At 38.5% G+C, this 15,719-nt stretch overlaps 1 protein-coding gene across 1 annotated transcript in view; it reads left to right on the plus strand.

Annotated features, from left to right (window-relative positions):
- LOC124607247 (exportin-5) overlaps window positions 1-15,719 on the plus strand; it is a 193,846-nt gene that overhangs the window by 131,146 nt on the left and 46,981 nt on the right. The window contains exons 14-15 of the mRNA XM_047139523.1: window positions 4,893-4,978; window positions 8,153-8,379. Coding sequence (XP_046995479.1) covers window positions 4,893-4,978; window positions 8,153-8,379 — 313 coding nt within the window. The remainder of the gene's footprint in view (window positions 1-4,892; window positions 4,979-8,152; window positions 8,380-15,719) is intronic.

The following is a 15,719-nucleotide window of genomic DNA, read 5'->3' on the forward strand; positions in this document are numbered from 1 at the left end:
ATGTCCTGTTACATATGACTGCTGTGCCATCTAATGCAGAGAGTTCAGAGTTACCCATCTTCCTGCTCAGACAATGTGCTGTGGTAGTGGAGGAAGTATGCAGTCAGACGAGAGAGATCTGCACGCATGCAGAGTTCTTGACCATCCTTGCTGTACATATATGCCATTCTGGGATTTATTGTTGACAGTATTGATTCATTCAGAAGAAACTGCAAAATTTATTCAGTGAACACTAAATTGAAAGAGATATGCACTTGGATAATACCTTCTTACGCGTTGTAAAGAAAGGTGTGCACTCTTCAGCAGGTTTCATTTTCAATAGACTTCCAACAGAACTGAAAAAAATCGACCAATATGCCCCAAGTAAAATACAAGCAGAAAGCTTTCCTTCTAGCAAGATTCATCTCCTTTGTACTGGAGCTCCTCATGGCAGTTAAGAACTTTTCCCCATAACATGTCATTTATTTGTATGTACTCTCATAGTTTTTCCATGTTTAGTTTAATTCTTACTTCTTTTGTTTGCAAATTTTCTAATCATCATTGTGTAAAGTATGTACTGACTGATTCCCTGAGAAGTTGCTTTAGTTCACATGGTCCCAAGGAACCAGATAAATAAATAAAGTAGAGAATATCCCTTCTTATTTTATTATAAGCATGGCATGTGACTGGTTCATTGATGTATCACAGAGAGCAGCGTCTGCAACCATTTCCCAAGAAAACTGTTCATCACCCCTTCTATAAACTGACATGGTGGCACTCGGAATGATCTTAAACTGTTCATTTAAAGAAATCAGCATTATGAGAATTTAGGGAGTAGTCCACATAAGATATGTACCTAAAATACAAAGCATCAATAAAGAATCAATAAATACTTGAAACGAAGGAAAGAGATATGCTTGGAAGTCATTCTGATCCTCACTTAACAACAGTCTTAACATGTGACTCATTCCACATCTCTGTTGTCTCTCCTCCATTGTGGAATTTATGGAAAACAGTGTGTGTGAATGAATGAATGAATGCTTATGGAACAGACATATGGTGGAAGGTTTAGAAACAATAAATTGCCCACAACATTTGAGATAATGCCATTGGCTGAATAGAAGAGTTTTCAGACACAGTTGCCCTCCACCCAAGTTGTCAACTCTCAGGAAAGTATATTAACATCTTTACTTTGAAGAATTATCATCAGTTAACTATCTAACACTGCCCTTAGGACTGACAAAATTTGTTACCCGAGCTTTCACATTTGCCATCAGAATCCAAACATCTTCTATGCATCCTCAATAGGGCTCACATAAATTAGTGTGCCCTTGCTGAAGCAATAAAAAGAGCATTGTCGTGACAGAGGCAATTTTCCCTAAGTTTCCTGCACCAGCAAAACTCTGCAAAGCACTATTAAAATGTGAGTGGAATAGTGGCTGAAACACAACTAGCACTCAGAATTATTCTGACGCCAAAGTTCACTGAATTAGTACTTCAGAAGATTTAGAAAATGGTTGATAGTGTAGTCTCTCACCTATACGTGTCCATGGAAACATTGTCTGTTTGAATGTTGTTAGTATGTAACATCATAAATTTTATTACCTCATCTGGAGAGCAAAATTGAACAAATTGCATGCTTCAAAAGCTAAAATCAAGCCTATGTATAGAAAATCAATTATTAAGTGTCAAAAACAAGTTGTTTAGGTGTATCACTGTTAATCCTTCATTGTTTGGATTTATAATACAATTTGCAATATCGAGAAAAAATAAAATTATCAGATTGCAATTAGGACTCATGTTCTGGGGATTCCTTTCAAATGTGTTAGGTCTGCAACTTTGCTTCTGCCGTTTTGCAATGGACGGCAGTAGCAGCAAGTGGGGTTCAGGTGGTTGGTCATAGGTGTAATACAATAAGCTTAGGCATCTATAAACATAATACCATAAAAATGTTAGTCGATTTCTGATTGCATCATAAGGTTGTTCTTGATTAAGTACGTCAACTTACGTACCCATTTCTCGCCATTTGTGGGAAGTTTTAATTTTCTGCTTTATCATGAAGAAATCTGCGGCTGTGGCTCTTAAAATGCTGGGTAAGACCAATGGTGAGGGAACTATTAGTGAAAGAACGTGCAGAGAATGTATTCAACGTCTTAAGAACAGTGATTGTGATGTCGAAGACCAGCATGGCGGGGGAGAACAGAACGTTTTTGTAGCCACTGAAACAGACGAAGACAGTCGCAGGACATCTTTATCGAAAGCAATTGATGCGTTCGAGCACAGCACTGAAACACAGATGGCCACAATGCAGCGATAGACACGTAAAGGAAATTTTGCAGCAGGTCAGTGCTCGACCCCACATCGCAAAACCCGTCAAAATGTACATGGAAACATTGAAATGAGAAGTCCTATCCCTCCCGCCATATTCTCCATATGTTGCTCTCTCTGACTACCACCTTTTTCGATCAGTGGCATACAGTCTGGCTGACGAGCACTTCTGATCATATGAACAAGTGCAAAATTGAATCGATTCATGGGTCCCCACAAAAGATGCCCAGTTCTTCCGCCACGGGATTTGTGTGCTATCTGAAAGATGGGAGAATGTAGTGGCCAGCGACGGGCAATACTATGAATCATAATTTTTTTGTAAGCTTTTTACAATAAAGCCCTGAACTTTGAGAAATAATGGTGGAAGCAAAGTTGTAGACCTAGTAATTATGTGTAGAGATAACAAATAACAAAAGAAATATTTTTGTGTGATATAATTACAAATTTAAACAGTGGAAAATCCTTGATAGAATAATGGCAGTATTATATAAAGATAGATTGGTACTCACCATATAGCAGAGATGCTGAGTCACAGATAGGCCGAACAAAAAGACTGTCAACCAACTAAGCTTTCGGCAGAAAGGCCTTCATCCAAATTAGACAACACACGCACACACACACACACACACACACACACAAAAAAACCTCACACACCTATGTGTGAATAGCAATCTGTCCTTTTCATAATACTGTCATAATTACTAATTCACAAGTTTTGGATTTTTTCCCTTTATTTGTATCTTGAAACCTTGCTTGTTGCCAAATTTCATGATTCCAGGTCAACAAGAAGTACTCTGTAGGTTTTAATGAGAGTGTCAAAATAGCTGACATAAATGGCCCTATCTTTTGATTGCATTGACTTGAGAAGCTTCAATTTTTTTACACTGTTAAGCGACCATGTATGTTAGTATGTGACATAAATTTCAGCTTTATAAACCTATCCGTTCTGGAGGGGAAAAGGTTTTTAACAGTCAGACAAAGAGAAGACAGACAGACAACAAAGTGATTCTATAATAGGTCTGTTTTTACTGATTGAGGCACAAAACCTAAAAATTAACCATGTCACCTATTTCGGATGAAATGGTATGTTTACCAAGATCACCTAAGGACTCCTGACCCAACCACATGAAATGTCTTTAGTAGCGCTTTTACCCTTATTTGACAGCTGTTATTATTTTTCATCGAAAAAGCCTCTATGAACATTGCACTAGCAGTGACACACCATTCTTGTCACTTTATAGTGGGATATTAGGAAAGCATTAACTGGCTTTTAGTATCAGATTTATAATTTGGTAAACAAACTGCCTAAATGTCCACTCTGTCTGTAATGGAAGGCCGGAACAGAACTACTCTGAATGATGTGAGGATAGTGGACTGAGCAGGTTACATTTAATACCACAACTTCAGAACATTGTATCACTGGTGGAGAATTTAGTTGATGCTCTCCACATCAGGATAGTATTCAGTGGAAACAGATACAGTCTTTTGTTCCTATTATGGGGAGCCACTGTTTTTGAGGTCGTCTGAAATGGTATGAGTGATCTGCTTGTAAACAAACTGGTGAGATGTTTACTACTCATCACATACAGTAGGCATTAAGTTGCTGACAGCGATAATGAAGAGCAAGCAACTCAGTGCCTCTTTTTTAAAGAAATAAGGGCAGTTTATTAATGTAGCCAACCAGTATCAAAATGATTACATTGTGGTGAATATAAAGAGTAGAGGAGAGTGTGTTTCACATCGAAGGATGGCAACTGTCACTGTGGACATATCGTTGTATTGAAGTGTGGATTTGACTATCAGTGAGATTGAAGCCAATTTTGAGGAAGACAGCATGATATCTAGAGAAGTACTACATGACTCTTATCTTTGAAAGGTGAAATTTCAACCTCACTGTGAATTCCAGAAGGTGAAACGATGTTTCAGTGTATGGAAATCAGAACAAGTATCTGAAAGTTTAGATAGGAAGGTTCTTCATCACATTGGAAATTATTTTTAATGCAGTGGTGTTATTCTGTAGCATTCCAACAGAAATGACCAGCAACTGCAGTGGATTTTGAATAGGTGTTCATGTTATATTATACATTATGATGACATTTAGAGAATGAAAATCAAAACCACAGTTCTCCAAGTGTGATACTGTCTGGATTTAAATGTTTGTACACTAAAAGTGTTTTTAATAACTGCTTGATTTTTGTGTTAAACTGGATTGCCACTTACTACCTGCTGTTAGTGTCAGTATGATTGAAGGCTGCCTCTTCCAAACATATGTTGTAATCTCACAACTGTTTTGAGAATAGTCTGATGGTTGGGATTTGAGGATAGTCTGACAGTTATCTTAAGATAAATAATATACTTTTTCTTGTGTTTTGCTGCATAGTGTATTTAGTTATTGCTTCTAATGAAAATTTTGTCTCATTTCAGTGGTTTTGCCTCATTTCAGGAGTAATATCTTTCTTTCTGATTTAGTCCACCTAGAATTCTCATATTTGTTTGTACACCAATATTTAGATGGTGAAAACCAAAATGTAGCATGAAAGTTGAGTTGCAGTCATACCTTTCAATTGATATTAAACCGTATTTAGTGTTTCAGCGTCTCAATGCAAAGTGGCAGTACATTACACAGCTGTATGAAACGGGGAGCATTGATGAGGACAATACAGATACACAGGTAAGTTTCCTGGAAAAAAGAAGCCTGCTCTTCATTTTCTTTTCTTGTACTGTTTGTTTGGTAACCAAGAGGTTATTAAAAAAGGCAACAATCTCTTAATTTTTTATTTTATTTGGGTTGTTCATATTTATATCCTTTATAAGAGGGACTGTATCAAGTAAAGAATATCTTCTTACCAATTGCTGTGTCCAGAGAGGTCTTACATCCATAACGTGTTAAATTTATTGATGTTTTGGAACTTGGGAAATAGTTCCTGCATCAGGAAGAATAGGTAAAAGAAAGGTGTATAGACAAGAAAGGGAAGGAAATGACACTGCACATGTAGATGAATAGTAAAAATAGTTGCTCAACACATTATATGTATTGATATTGAAATCGGTGATGTACAGTTACCGAGCGCACTTTGTGCATTAGTTTTAAATATTGCCTTTCAATGTATACTACTCCGGATACACATTTGTTAAGTATTCGACAACACTGCATGCCAGTACCATTATTTCCATTTTTTCTGTGGGAAGGTCTTGCTCCCCTACTCTTCTCCTCCCACCTGTAGTGCATTTACTTCATTTATTCATTCATATATTTTGTGTTTCATAACTCCCATTGTGAAGCCTTCATGGATGTGGAACAAGTCAATTTATATATTAACATACTGCAGGCCACTCCAGACTACTACTGTAAAGTGTACAAACAATAAATTATTACTAGCACTAATTTCCTCATATTGATAATTATTAGAATATCTTTTAGATTACTTTGTACTTATACAATAGGAGCAAAGCAGCTATTAGGGGCAAGGGGGCTTTGCTCTTCCCCTTATACTATTCAATTGCTTTTTTATCTGCTTCTTCATACTATGCATTTATGTAATATTACTGTTCTCAGATACACTATCAGCTGTTTGTGTATTGGAAAAGTTAAAACGTATTTACCATATGTACTTGACTATGTGACGAAGGTTTTTTCCAAAATCATCAGTCGAAAAATATAGGGTCATCTTATATTCAGAGATAAAACTATTGCTGCTGAGTTCAAAATTTTTATGTTGCTTAATATAGGGGTTGTTTTACATTTACAGATGATTTCCTAATACACTGAAGCTCTCAGTGCACTATTGACTTTGCTCAATCACATAACATTTGACTCGTGCACCAGTACAAAGGATACATGAGAAACTATGGACTAGTCACCACAACGGTCTATTGATCTGCTTAAAATTTAACAGTTCTGTGAAACACAAAAGGATGTAAGATTAAATTCTGTCATCTTATTAACTGTCGTGTATTTGAACAGGTTTACAATAAAAGTTCTCGTACATGTATAGATACCATATACAAACATTTGTGGTGCTTTTTAAGTAATGATAAAGGTAATATCGTATGGCGAAAATTTTGTCCTTCAAAAAACATTTCTTGATTCAGAAAGCAATTCAATATTTTATTTGGTTATGAGAGACTGTAATTTACCAGATAGGTTGCAGGTGAGAAATTCGGCCACTGTGCACATATTAGAATACCAGGTAAAATGTTACCACATTTTAACCAGCTTTAGAGAAAGATGTTGACATTCAAATGAAGCAAGAAAGAAAATTAATCCAGAATTAAATGTCTAAAACATGAAATAAATCATATTAAACAGACTGTAATTGTTACCGCATGGAGATAGTGCTGACAGACACCACTGCATTGTGGGGCAAGTAAATGTTTGATAATTCGACTGAATCGTGATTGCGATCTTTTATTTGTATATTAATTGGTGGTGTTACGTATTACCTGTATCCTAGAAGATATTGCAGTTCATGTCCCATAGTTGTAAGCACAGCACAACATAAGGGTCAGAGGGGCAACACTGAATACCAGCTTGATTGAGAACTAGGGTGGCTGTGGGAGGGAGGGGGCGGGGGGGGGGGGGGGGGGGGAGATGGTGAAGAGGTAGCAAATCTCCATCATGTTGCCAGCAAAGAGAATCTATACCACTACTTTGGCTTTGTATGAACATCTACCACGTTTAAACTGCAATTTGACTGAATCCATTGGAACTGACCTAAAATGGGACAAATTTGCAACAAGAATATGTATTTCTGCAGGAGACAGTTAAAGTCCAGATAGGGGCCAGTGGCATACTAATTTGTTTGCTGCAGCAGTGTTTTCAATGCTGACCGTGGGGTATGGTGGGAAAGAAAAGGGGTGTGTCAGCTGCTGATACTATGCTGCCAGTGAGAGAGTGGCTGGCAGATCATACATTTGGAGGCAAGACACATTCTGATGTCAGTACAGAAGCGAAATATGATATGTATTTGGCAAGAAAAGCTGTTGTCAGGCCCCATCAAAAACACAACAACAGAAAACACAACGTATGTGGAAGGAACAGCCAGCTATGCAGTAGTGAGACCCCAGATGGCAGGATAGCAAGCAAAAAAGGTAGTGAAGATAAAAATTAATGTAAAGCATTTCCTTTTCTTTATTTTATTCCTCCTCGTATTATCAAAATGTAAGCAATCAGTAAATGGTCTAAGCTTAGAATAGGTATAATGCTAATGTTTTAGGCAGGTACTTTGTAAGAAAACTGTGTAATTTTGAATAGTGTGGATATGTTAAAAATAAATTTTTCTTTAGGAGCCTCTTAAAATTAGGAGGTCATTGTATACTTGGATAAATACGATAATATAAATGCTATTATTAACAGGAATGTAAATCCCAGAGTCCAGATCTTTAGATAAATTAAAGAGGGGCTATAGAGATGCTTTTGTATTTAGATTTTTTCTCCCCAGCAAAATAAAAAGCTCGATTCTGAATCCTAGACACGAACCATAACCTATGTGGAAATAATTTGTACTGCTGTTATTCTGGATGTGAATTTCATAGGTTATTTTAAATTCTCTCTTGTTATCAACAACTATAAGTTTATGGAATACCTGGCTGCACTTTTCTATCGAGTAAATACTGTTTTGACATTGCCACGTGTCATAAGACAGTACTGAGTAAAAGTATACTAACAATCCTGTCTCTTGGAGTTTTCACTGTGGTAGATGTGAGTTTTATTATTATTATTGTTATTTGTTATCCATTATGCCAGCTTGTAACATTATTTGTTTTAGTCTGTTGGTATTTTCATTATATGAATGTTAAACATGTATTTGTGTTCTTTATTCAAGAACATTCTGGTTTCTTTTAGGAAGTTCTTGAAGACATGCTGAACCGGATGTTGACACGTGAATATCTGGAAGTTTTGCGTGTAGCTCTTATAGGTGGTACAACCGAGACTGTAATGGAGACAATGGAACATGAAGAAACAGAACCTACACGCACATCGTCCTTGCAGACAGAGGTTATAAGTGAGTTGGGCACATTGTTGCTACGCACAGAGGCAACTTGCCAGCCTATCGTGTTGTGTATATTTAGGTGAGTGAGCTCATAAAACACTGGTGTTTTACCATTCAATCCAAGTATTTGAAAATTTCTGTGTTGGCCTCCATTTTAATGTAATAATGATATTTGTAAATGTGTATGCAGCTTATGTGTTAGATAGATCTGGCAAAATGGCTCACTCTTTCAATAAGACTGCCAATTGCAAATAGAAGAAAACTTCTACCAGTACACAAAAGAATAAAAGAAATGAGTAACATAAGAGTAAAGAAAGTAAAGAATCTTACTTAAAAATATTGGTTCGTAAGGTTGACAGGAGGCTTATAACATTGTGCTACTTTATTTGCTCTGCTAATGCTTTCCAATTTGAGAAATGTCCTTGTGGAACTGTCCTCAGTGTTCATCATGAATGGCACCAGTGTAATTTGGGAAGAACAAATGATCATTCAAGATATGTTATTTAAGTGACATGGCACAGCTCATAAGGTGATATTATCTTGTCAGTTGTTGTACAGTTTTGCAATTGTTCTCTACCCTGTGGTTGCCTAGAAAGCTCTACAGACACTTGTGGAAAACAGCCATATTATTCTTACAGCGTCACTCGAAAAAACGTTCATCAGAAATTAATTCCTTAATTTGCAGTCTACAAATATTCCTTCCTTAATTCTGCTTCAGTGATCCTTGATACACATTTTTGGGGCCAAGAATGGGAGTGTCCATCATGTTCTTCTGCCAGGCTGTAGCTCATTCCAAGCAGGCCATTTATTCCCACAGTGTATTTTTCTGTCTCTGCTGTCCCACTCACATAGAAATCTGCAGTGCTTTCTGTACTGGAAGTGCATGCCAAGAAGAATTGCAATTATCTGGAGATCTCTACATATATGCCATTTACATTTCTAATATTGGTAAAGTATGTGTAGTCATCTAAACTTCTCACGTGTCTCCTTCAGATTAACTGAATGAGCAGTCATAACAGAAAGAAATTTTTCCAGTTTAGGAGAAGTACTGCTTTCAGGGTTACTCTGTTGGAGTTTCTGAACATGCACCATTCATTTTCACAGAAGATTCTCAATGCTGGACTCGATGTCATTACAGAAAATAGTGTCACATTCCATGGAGAAATGTTGAGAAAGAACAGCACGGCAGTCATGATAGCACTAACATTGGTATTGTGAAGATGAAGAGTCCATCATTTTGATCATGAAGTTAATAGGTCAGCCTGTTGCTTCCACAAATTTAGATCACAAACTAGATTGTTGAAATCCCCATGAGGCAAAAAGTGTGACTTATTGAATTCAGAGTGGCCTTGCAGTGTTTGGTCAACATGCATATCTAGGTCTGTCTTCTGTGTATTCGTCACTGTATTTGCTTTCATTCATTATCAAATTCTCAAGCAGCTGTTGTCACCAATTCTTCACTGTAACATCAGGAAATATACCTTATGGTAAATTAGAATACTACAGATTCCTTGTTATTGAGATGGTTCTATTTATATTTGCCAAACAAAAATGATGGTCTGCTATGTGGTCTGCTGGTTCCGTCCACTCATGGGAGCAGGAACATGTGATGTGATCCTTTTAACCAACCTGTCAGGATTGTAGTAAATGGTGAACAAAATATATGGGGGACCCAGTTCTTGTCCCACTCACCAACTTTACACCCAAAATAAAGTTTGTAGAACTCTTCTTATGAACTTCTATTATTCAAAGCTGTGCCGGAAGTCTGCTTCTGTCAACTTGTTGAGAACCTCCATCGCTTTTGCTTTCACCACTTCCACACTGTCAGATCTTCTCCCATGAAGTACCAATTTGAGGTGGTCTAGGTGGGGAAAATACAATAGGCAGTCCAACAAGGTGACGCCGTATTTCACAAGGAATTTCTTTATAGATACTGCAGAAGGGTCTGGCACATTGTGTTGGTGAAGCATTCAGGACCTTCAGTTCCAAAATCAGATCTTCGTCTCTTCACTCATACATGAACGGTAGTCAGAACCTCAACAGACACACTGATGATGATTTTCATGGACCAGTTTAACAATTTTCTCAATATTGTCACCCTTTTTTATGTTGAGGGTCATCCAGGGAGCAGGTCGTCAGTCATTTCATATCCTTTCTTAAATCTTTTGCACCACTCAAAATATTGCGTTCTTGATAAACATTCATGTCCATACACTTCTTTTAACATGGCGTGAGCTTCTGTTAACTCATTGCTCCATCTGAACACTTTGCTGAAACACTAGTACAAACCTTCAACAGACGATTGGTACAGTGAGACTGAATAGCATATAACCACGCACGTCGAGCTGAAGGTGGGAAAAGTATTAAATGACACAAACTTGTTGAAACCTGCTGCAGCACACTCTTTATTTGCCAGTACCAAAACCACTCAGGTTGTTTAATTGCCACTTCGTTTATTGTTACACATATGGGATCGCTTCGAAATTGAAAAGGCAGCCGGAAGAAAGAATTAATTAGTGTTCAATAGCGAACCTTGTATGTCTCCATAAAACACATATTTTGAGTAAATTTTGTGTCTTCTTACATCTTCACTCGCACGTGACAACGCATTGTCACCCTCACCCCCACCCCCTTCCACAGACCCACATTTTATTTTTTCAGAATTTTGCGTGTGCCCCTCTGAACAGCAAATTGTACTGCAAAATTTGCAGAAACCCCTATGTAATGCAATCATTGGTGTTGGGAGATTCAGTTACGCTTAAATAAATGACTGAAGTGTTTAGCAAAATAATATGAATTATTTTATATTATTTGCTGCCATTTACAAATGACCTGCCATCTAGTTACTAAGACAGGCAGTGTTTTCACGATATTAAATTGTACAAATACAGGATATGAAGCTTATTCGATTTCTTCTTGTTTTAACAAAGCTTAACAATTTTACAGTTTTAATACTGGTAAACTTCAAACTAATTAGGAAATGGAAGTATATAAAGTTAACGATTTATGTAAAAAGAACATCACCATTATTGCTGTCCATGAGGAAGTGCCTCAGAAAGACATTGAGCCTCTTGCTCCTGGGCAGCCTTCGCCCAGTCTATTACTGCTCACCACTTGAGGGCGAGTGTCTCACCCTCAGGTGGTATGATTCTACATCTGTGTTTGGTCACTTTATGTAGCAGCATGTGTTGTTCTTTAATTCTAAATTTCTTGTGCAGTTTAATGTTAATGTTGTGAACACTTTGATGATTAAACATTTAGAAACTTTATAAAGATAACTGCTTACAGCCATCAGACATTTGAAGCATACCACCTTGAGTCTTCAGCTGTATATGTGCAATTTTGTTTCTCATCTGGTTTCACTTATTACAACCATCATCACTGGAGGAAAAGCTGTACAGTGTAAAATCAAAATGACCTTAACTTCAAGTAGTGCATGGTCACATGTTCTATATAAATAAGTGCCGTGATGAAATCCATACAGCCGGCCGCGGTGGTCTAGTGGTTCTAGGCGCTCAGTCCGGAACCGCGCGACTGCTACGGTCGCAGGTTCGAATCCTGCCTCGGGCATGGATGTGTGTGATGTCCTTAGGTTAGTTAGGTTTAAGTAGTTCTAAGTTCTAGGGGACTGATGACCACAGATGTTAAGTCCCATAGTGCTCAGAGCCATTTGAACCATTTGAAATCCATACAAACAATAAAACTGACTCCATTGTGTTTCATAGAGGTAGTATGGTGTATGAATTGCCTTGAAGTCAGCTTTACTGTTTATATGGGCATCACCATGACATTTATTTATATAGAACATATGATCACACTCTATTTGATGTTGACATCATTTTGATTTTTCACTGTACGGTTTTTCCTCCAGTGATGATGCTTGTATGCTTGTAATAAGAGAAACTGGTTGAGAAAAAAAATTGTACATGTACAGCAGAAGACTCGACATGCTTTACTTCAGTCAGGACTAATTTAGTCCTTATTTTGCATTTGTCTGTCTTCACCTTTCCCGCTGTTGTCTGATCAGCTGTCGCTATTACTTTCTTCTGTCTTGCTACTATTGTCTGTGGAATCATTTGTTGTCTACGTTTGTTGCTGCCTGTACTCTTGTTGTTGCAAGTACCCTTTATGCAGCACTCTAGATATTCTGTCTGCACAGTCATTGAGATAGGTCCACCTGGTCCGATCTCTAAGGGATTGTGTTATGCTGTCCTGTAAGTGCGGTCACAGTACCAATGGTTGCAGTACTAGAGTGTGTGTTCTGGGGTCCCTCCCTCTCCACAGGCACAATCAGCCTCCTGATCAAGATTTACATCCAGTAAATGAGTTAAGAAATGAACGATGCCCCGACTGGTATGAACATGTTTCGTCCTCAGTCACTCCCTGATGCTGGGGAGGCCTGCAGCTATCCTACAGGCCTCTTCACAGTTGTCCCATTTTGTTTGCCATGAATTCACTCTCCAGGTTTTGAGCTCTCTTAAGGTCTATTTCCTCTCCTAAGTGGTCTCTGTCTGTCTCTGATCTGTTCATTTCCAGCCAATCTGTTGCTGCACAATACTTAGCAATTATATCTGTTGGGTATACTCCGAGCACCATGCATAGTGCTTCCACCAAAGTGGTGCAGAAAGCCCCTGATAGCTGCAGGACCGAGCGAGGTGGCGCAGTGGTTAGCACACTGGACTCGCATTCGGGAGGACGACGGTTCAATCCCGTCTCTGGCCATCCTGATTTAGGTTTTCCGTGATTTCCCTAAATAGTTTCAGGCAAATGCCGGGATGGTTCCTTTGAAAGGGCACGGCCGATTTCCTTCCCAATCCTTCCCTAACCTGAGCTTGCGCTCCGTCTCTAATGACCTCGTTGTCGACGGGACGTTAAACACTAACCACCACCACCACCACCACCAGCTGCAGGAGTGCACCCCTCTGTCTGCACCTTACGACCATGGTATTAGCTGTGCTGCAGATTCAATGTGCCCACACATTGGCAGCAGAACATATTGTTGACTTGAAGAGAGCAGATTCATAAACACATATCAAAAAAAGTTTTGCGTCACCTCGGTTCTGAAAGTTCCAGAACCTGTACAGAAAATTGGAATAGAGATCAACATAAACATCATTTCCGCCCTTTTTATTGCTCAAGAAAACCACACATATGCATGTTGTACCACCATACAGCGAGACCTTCAAAGGTGGTGGTCCAGATTGCTGTACACACCGTTACTTCTAATACCCAATAGCCTGTCTTCTTGCATTGCTGCGTGCCTGTATTCGTCGTGACATGCTATCCACAACTTCTGGTAAACCTTCCGGGATGTAAGGTCGTGGTCCATGAAACTCTTCAGCTCCTAACGTTTCGTCTTATGTACCCAAGGTACGTAAGAAGGACCTTCCTCTGAGACTGATTGTTAGTGCTATCAATTCTCCTACGTACGAAATAGCAAGATATCTAACAACTCGTTTACAACCATATATTGGAAAAACTGACTCATTTCATTTTATAGAGAAAACTGAAGGTTTAATTCTGACTCCTGAAGATCTTTTAGTAAGTTTCGATGTAGTATCTTTATTTACTATGATTCCTGTTAATGAAGTTATGGATTTTATAACGGATATTTTTCCAGAAGATCTGACTGCTCTTTTCAGACATTGTCTTACTTACAGTCATTTCCAGTGGAATAATGAATTTTATGAACAACTTAATGGTGTAGCAATGGGTAACCCATTGGGTCCTGCAGTAGCTAATTTCTACATGGAGAAATTCGAACAGTCAGCCTTGGAAAAAGCAGATAAGAAACCATCTCGCTGGTATCGGTATGTAGATGATACATTTGTGGTCTGGCCACATGGTAGAGAAGCCTTAGGCGATTTTTTTGATCACCTTAATAATATAAATCCAAGAATCCAGTTTACCATGGAGAGAGAAAATGATAACAAAATACCGTTTTTGGATGTTTTAGTTATGAGACAGACGGATGGAAGATTGAAACAACAGATTTTTAGAAAAATAACGCACACAGACAGATACTTACATAAAAACTCTAACCACCATCCGAAACAAAAGAGAGGTGTGATTACAAGTCTCGTTGACAGAGCCAGACGGATTTGCACGCCGGAGTATCTAGACGACGAATTAAAACATCTGAAGCACGCTTTTGAGAAAAATGGCTACTCAAAGAAAGAAGTAAGCAGAATTCTGCACCCAAACAACAAAAAGCTAAGGACAAGTCCGAAAAATGATGGAAGAATACAGTCTCTCTCCCTTTTATAAAGAAAGTAACGGATCAGATTGGAAAGATTTTAAGTAAACATGATATTAGACCTGTTTTTAGACCAACGAAGAAAATTTGTCATGTTCTTCGGTCTGTAAAACATAAACGCGCTCCTCTATCAGCCAGTGGCGTAGATAAAATTCTGTGTACTTGTGGTAAAGTTTATGTTGGAACAACAGAAAGAAGCGTAAATACACGGTTAAAATAACACAGAAGTCTTTGCCGATTAGGAAAAACAGATAAATCGGCTGTAGCAAAACACGCTTTTCAGTCAGGAAATCATCAAGTGAAGTTTTCCGAAACAAAAATTTTATCTACGATGACGAACTATTACCCACGGCTTTGTAGAGAAGCAATTGAAATATATAAACATAGGGATAATTTTAATCGGAAAGAAGAGACCATGAAACTTAGTGATATTTGGACAGTAGCACTACAGAATTGCTAGACAGTTTTATCCGAGACGAGATTACGATCGATAGTTAAGTTTTATCTCTGACAAAGATTATCTCTGCATATCACGTGTAACTCTGGTCACGCCCACTTTCTACGATATATAAGTCGCTCTCAGACATGTGTGACACTCATGGGTGAAGAGAACATGATGCCAATCCTGAGCAGTCCATTCGGCATGTTGTTGGGCTCATCTGTACCGGACTGCATGGTGTCGTGATTGCAAAGATGGACCTCGCTGTGGATGTTGGGGGTGAAGTTGCACATCATACAGCCTGTTGCGCACAGTTTGAGTCGTAACACAATGTCCTGTGGCTGCACAAAAAGAATTATTCAACATGGTGGTGCTGCTGTCTGGGTTCCTCTGAGCCATAATACGTAGGTAGCAGTCATCCACTGCAGTAGAAGCCCTTGGGTGGCCTGACCGAGGCATGTCGACAGTTCCTCTTCGGTTTACTTCAAGACACCTGGATACTTCCCTTGTTGAGAGCCCTTCCTAGCACAAAGTAACAATGCAGATGCGATCGAACCGCAGTATTGACCGTCTAGGCATGGTTGAACTACAGATAGTATGAGCCTTGTACCTCCTTCCTGTTGGAGTGACTGGAACTAATTGGCTGTCAGACTCTCCCCATCTAATAGGTGCTGCTTAAGCATGGTTGTGTACATCTTTGTACAGGTTTAGTGACATCTCTGAA

The sequence above is a fragment of the Schistocerca americana genome, chromosome 3, assembly GCF_021461395.2.
Source record: "Schistocerca americana isolate TAMUIC-IGC-003095 chromosome 3, iqSchAmer2.1, whole genome shotgun sequence".
In the NCBI taxonomy this organism is placed as follows: domain Eukaryota; kingdom Metazoa; phylum Arthropoda; class Insecta; order Orthoptera; family Acrididae; genus Schistocerca; species Schistocerca americana.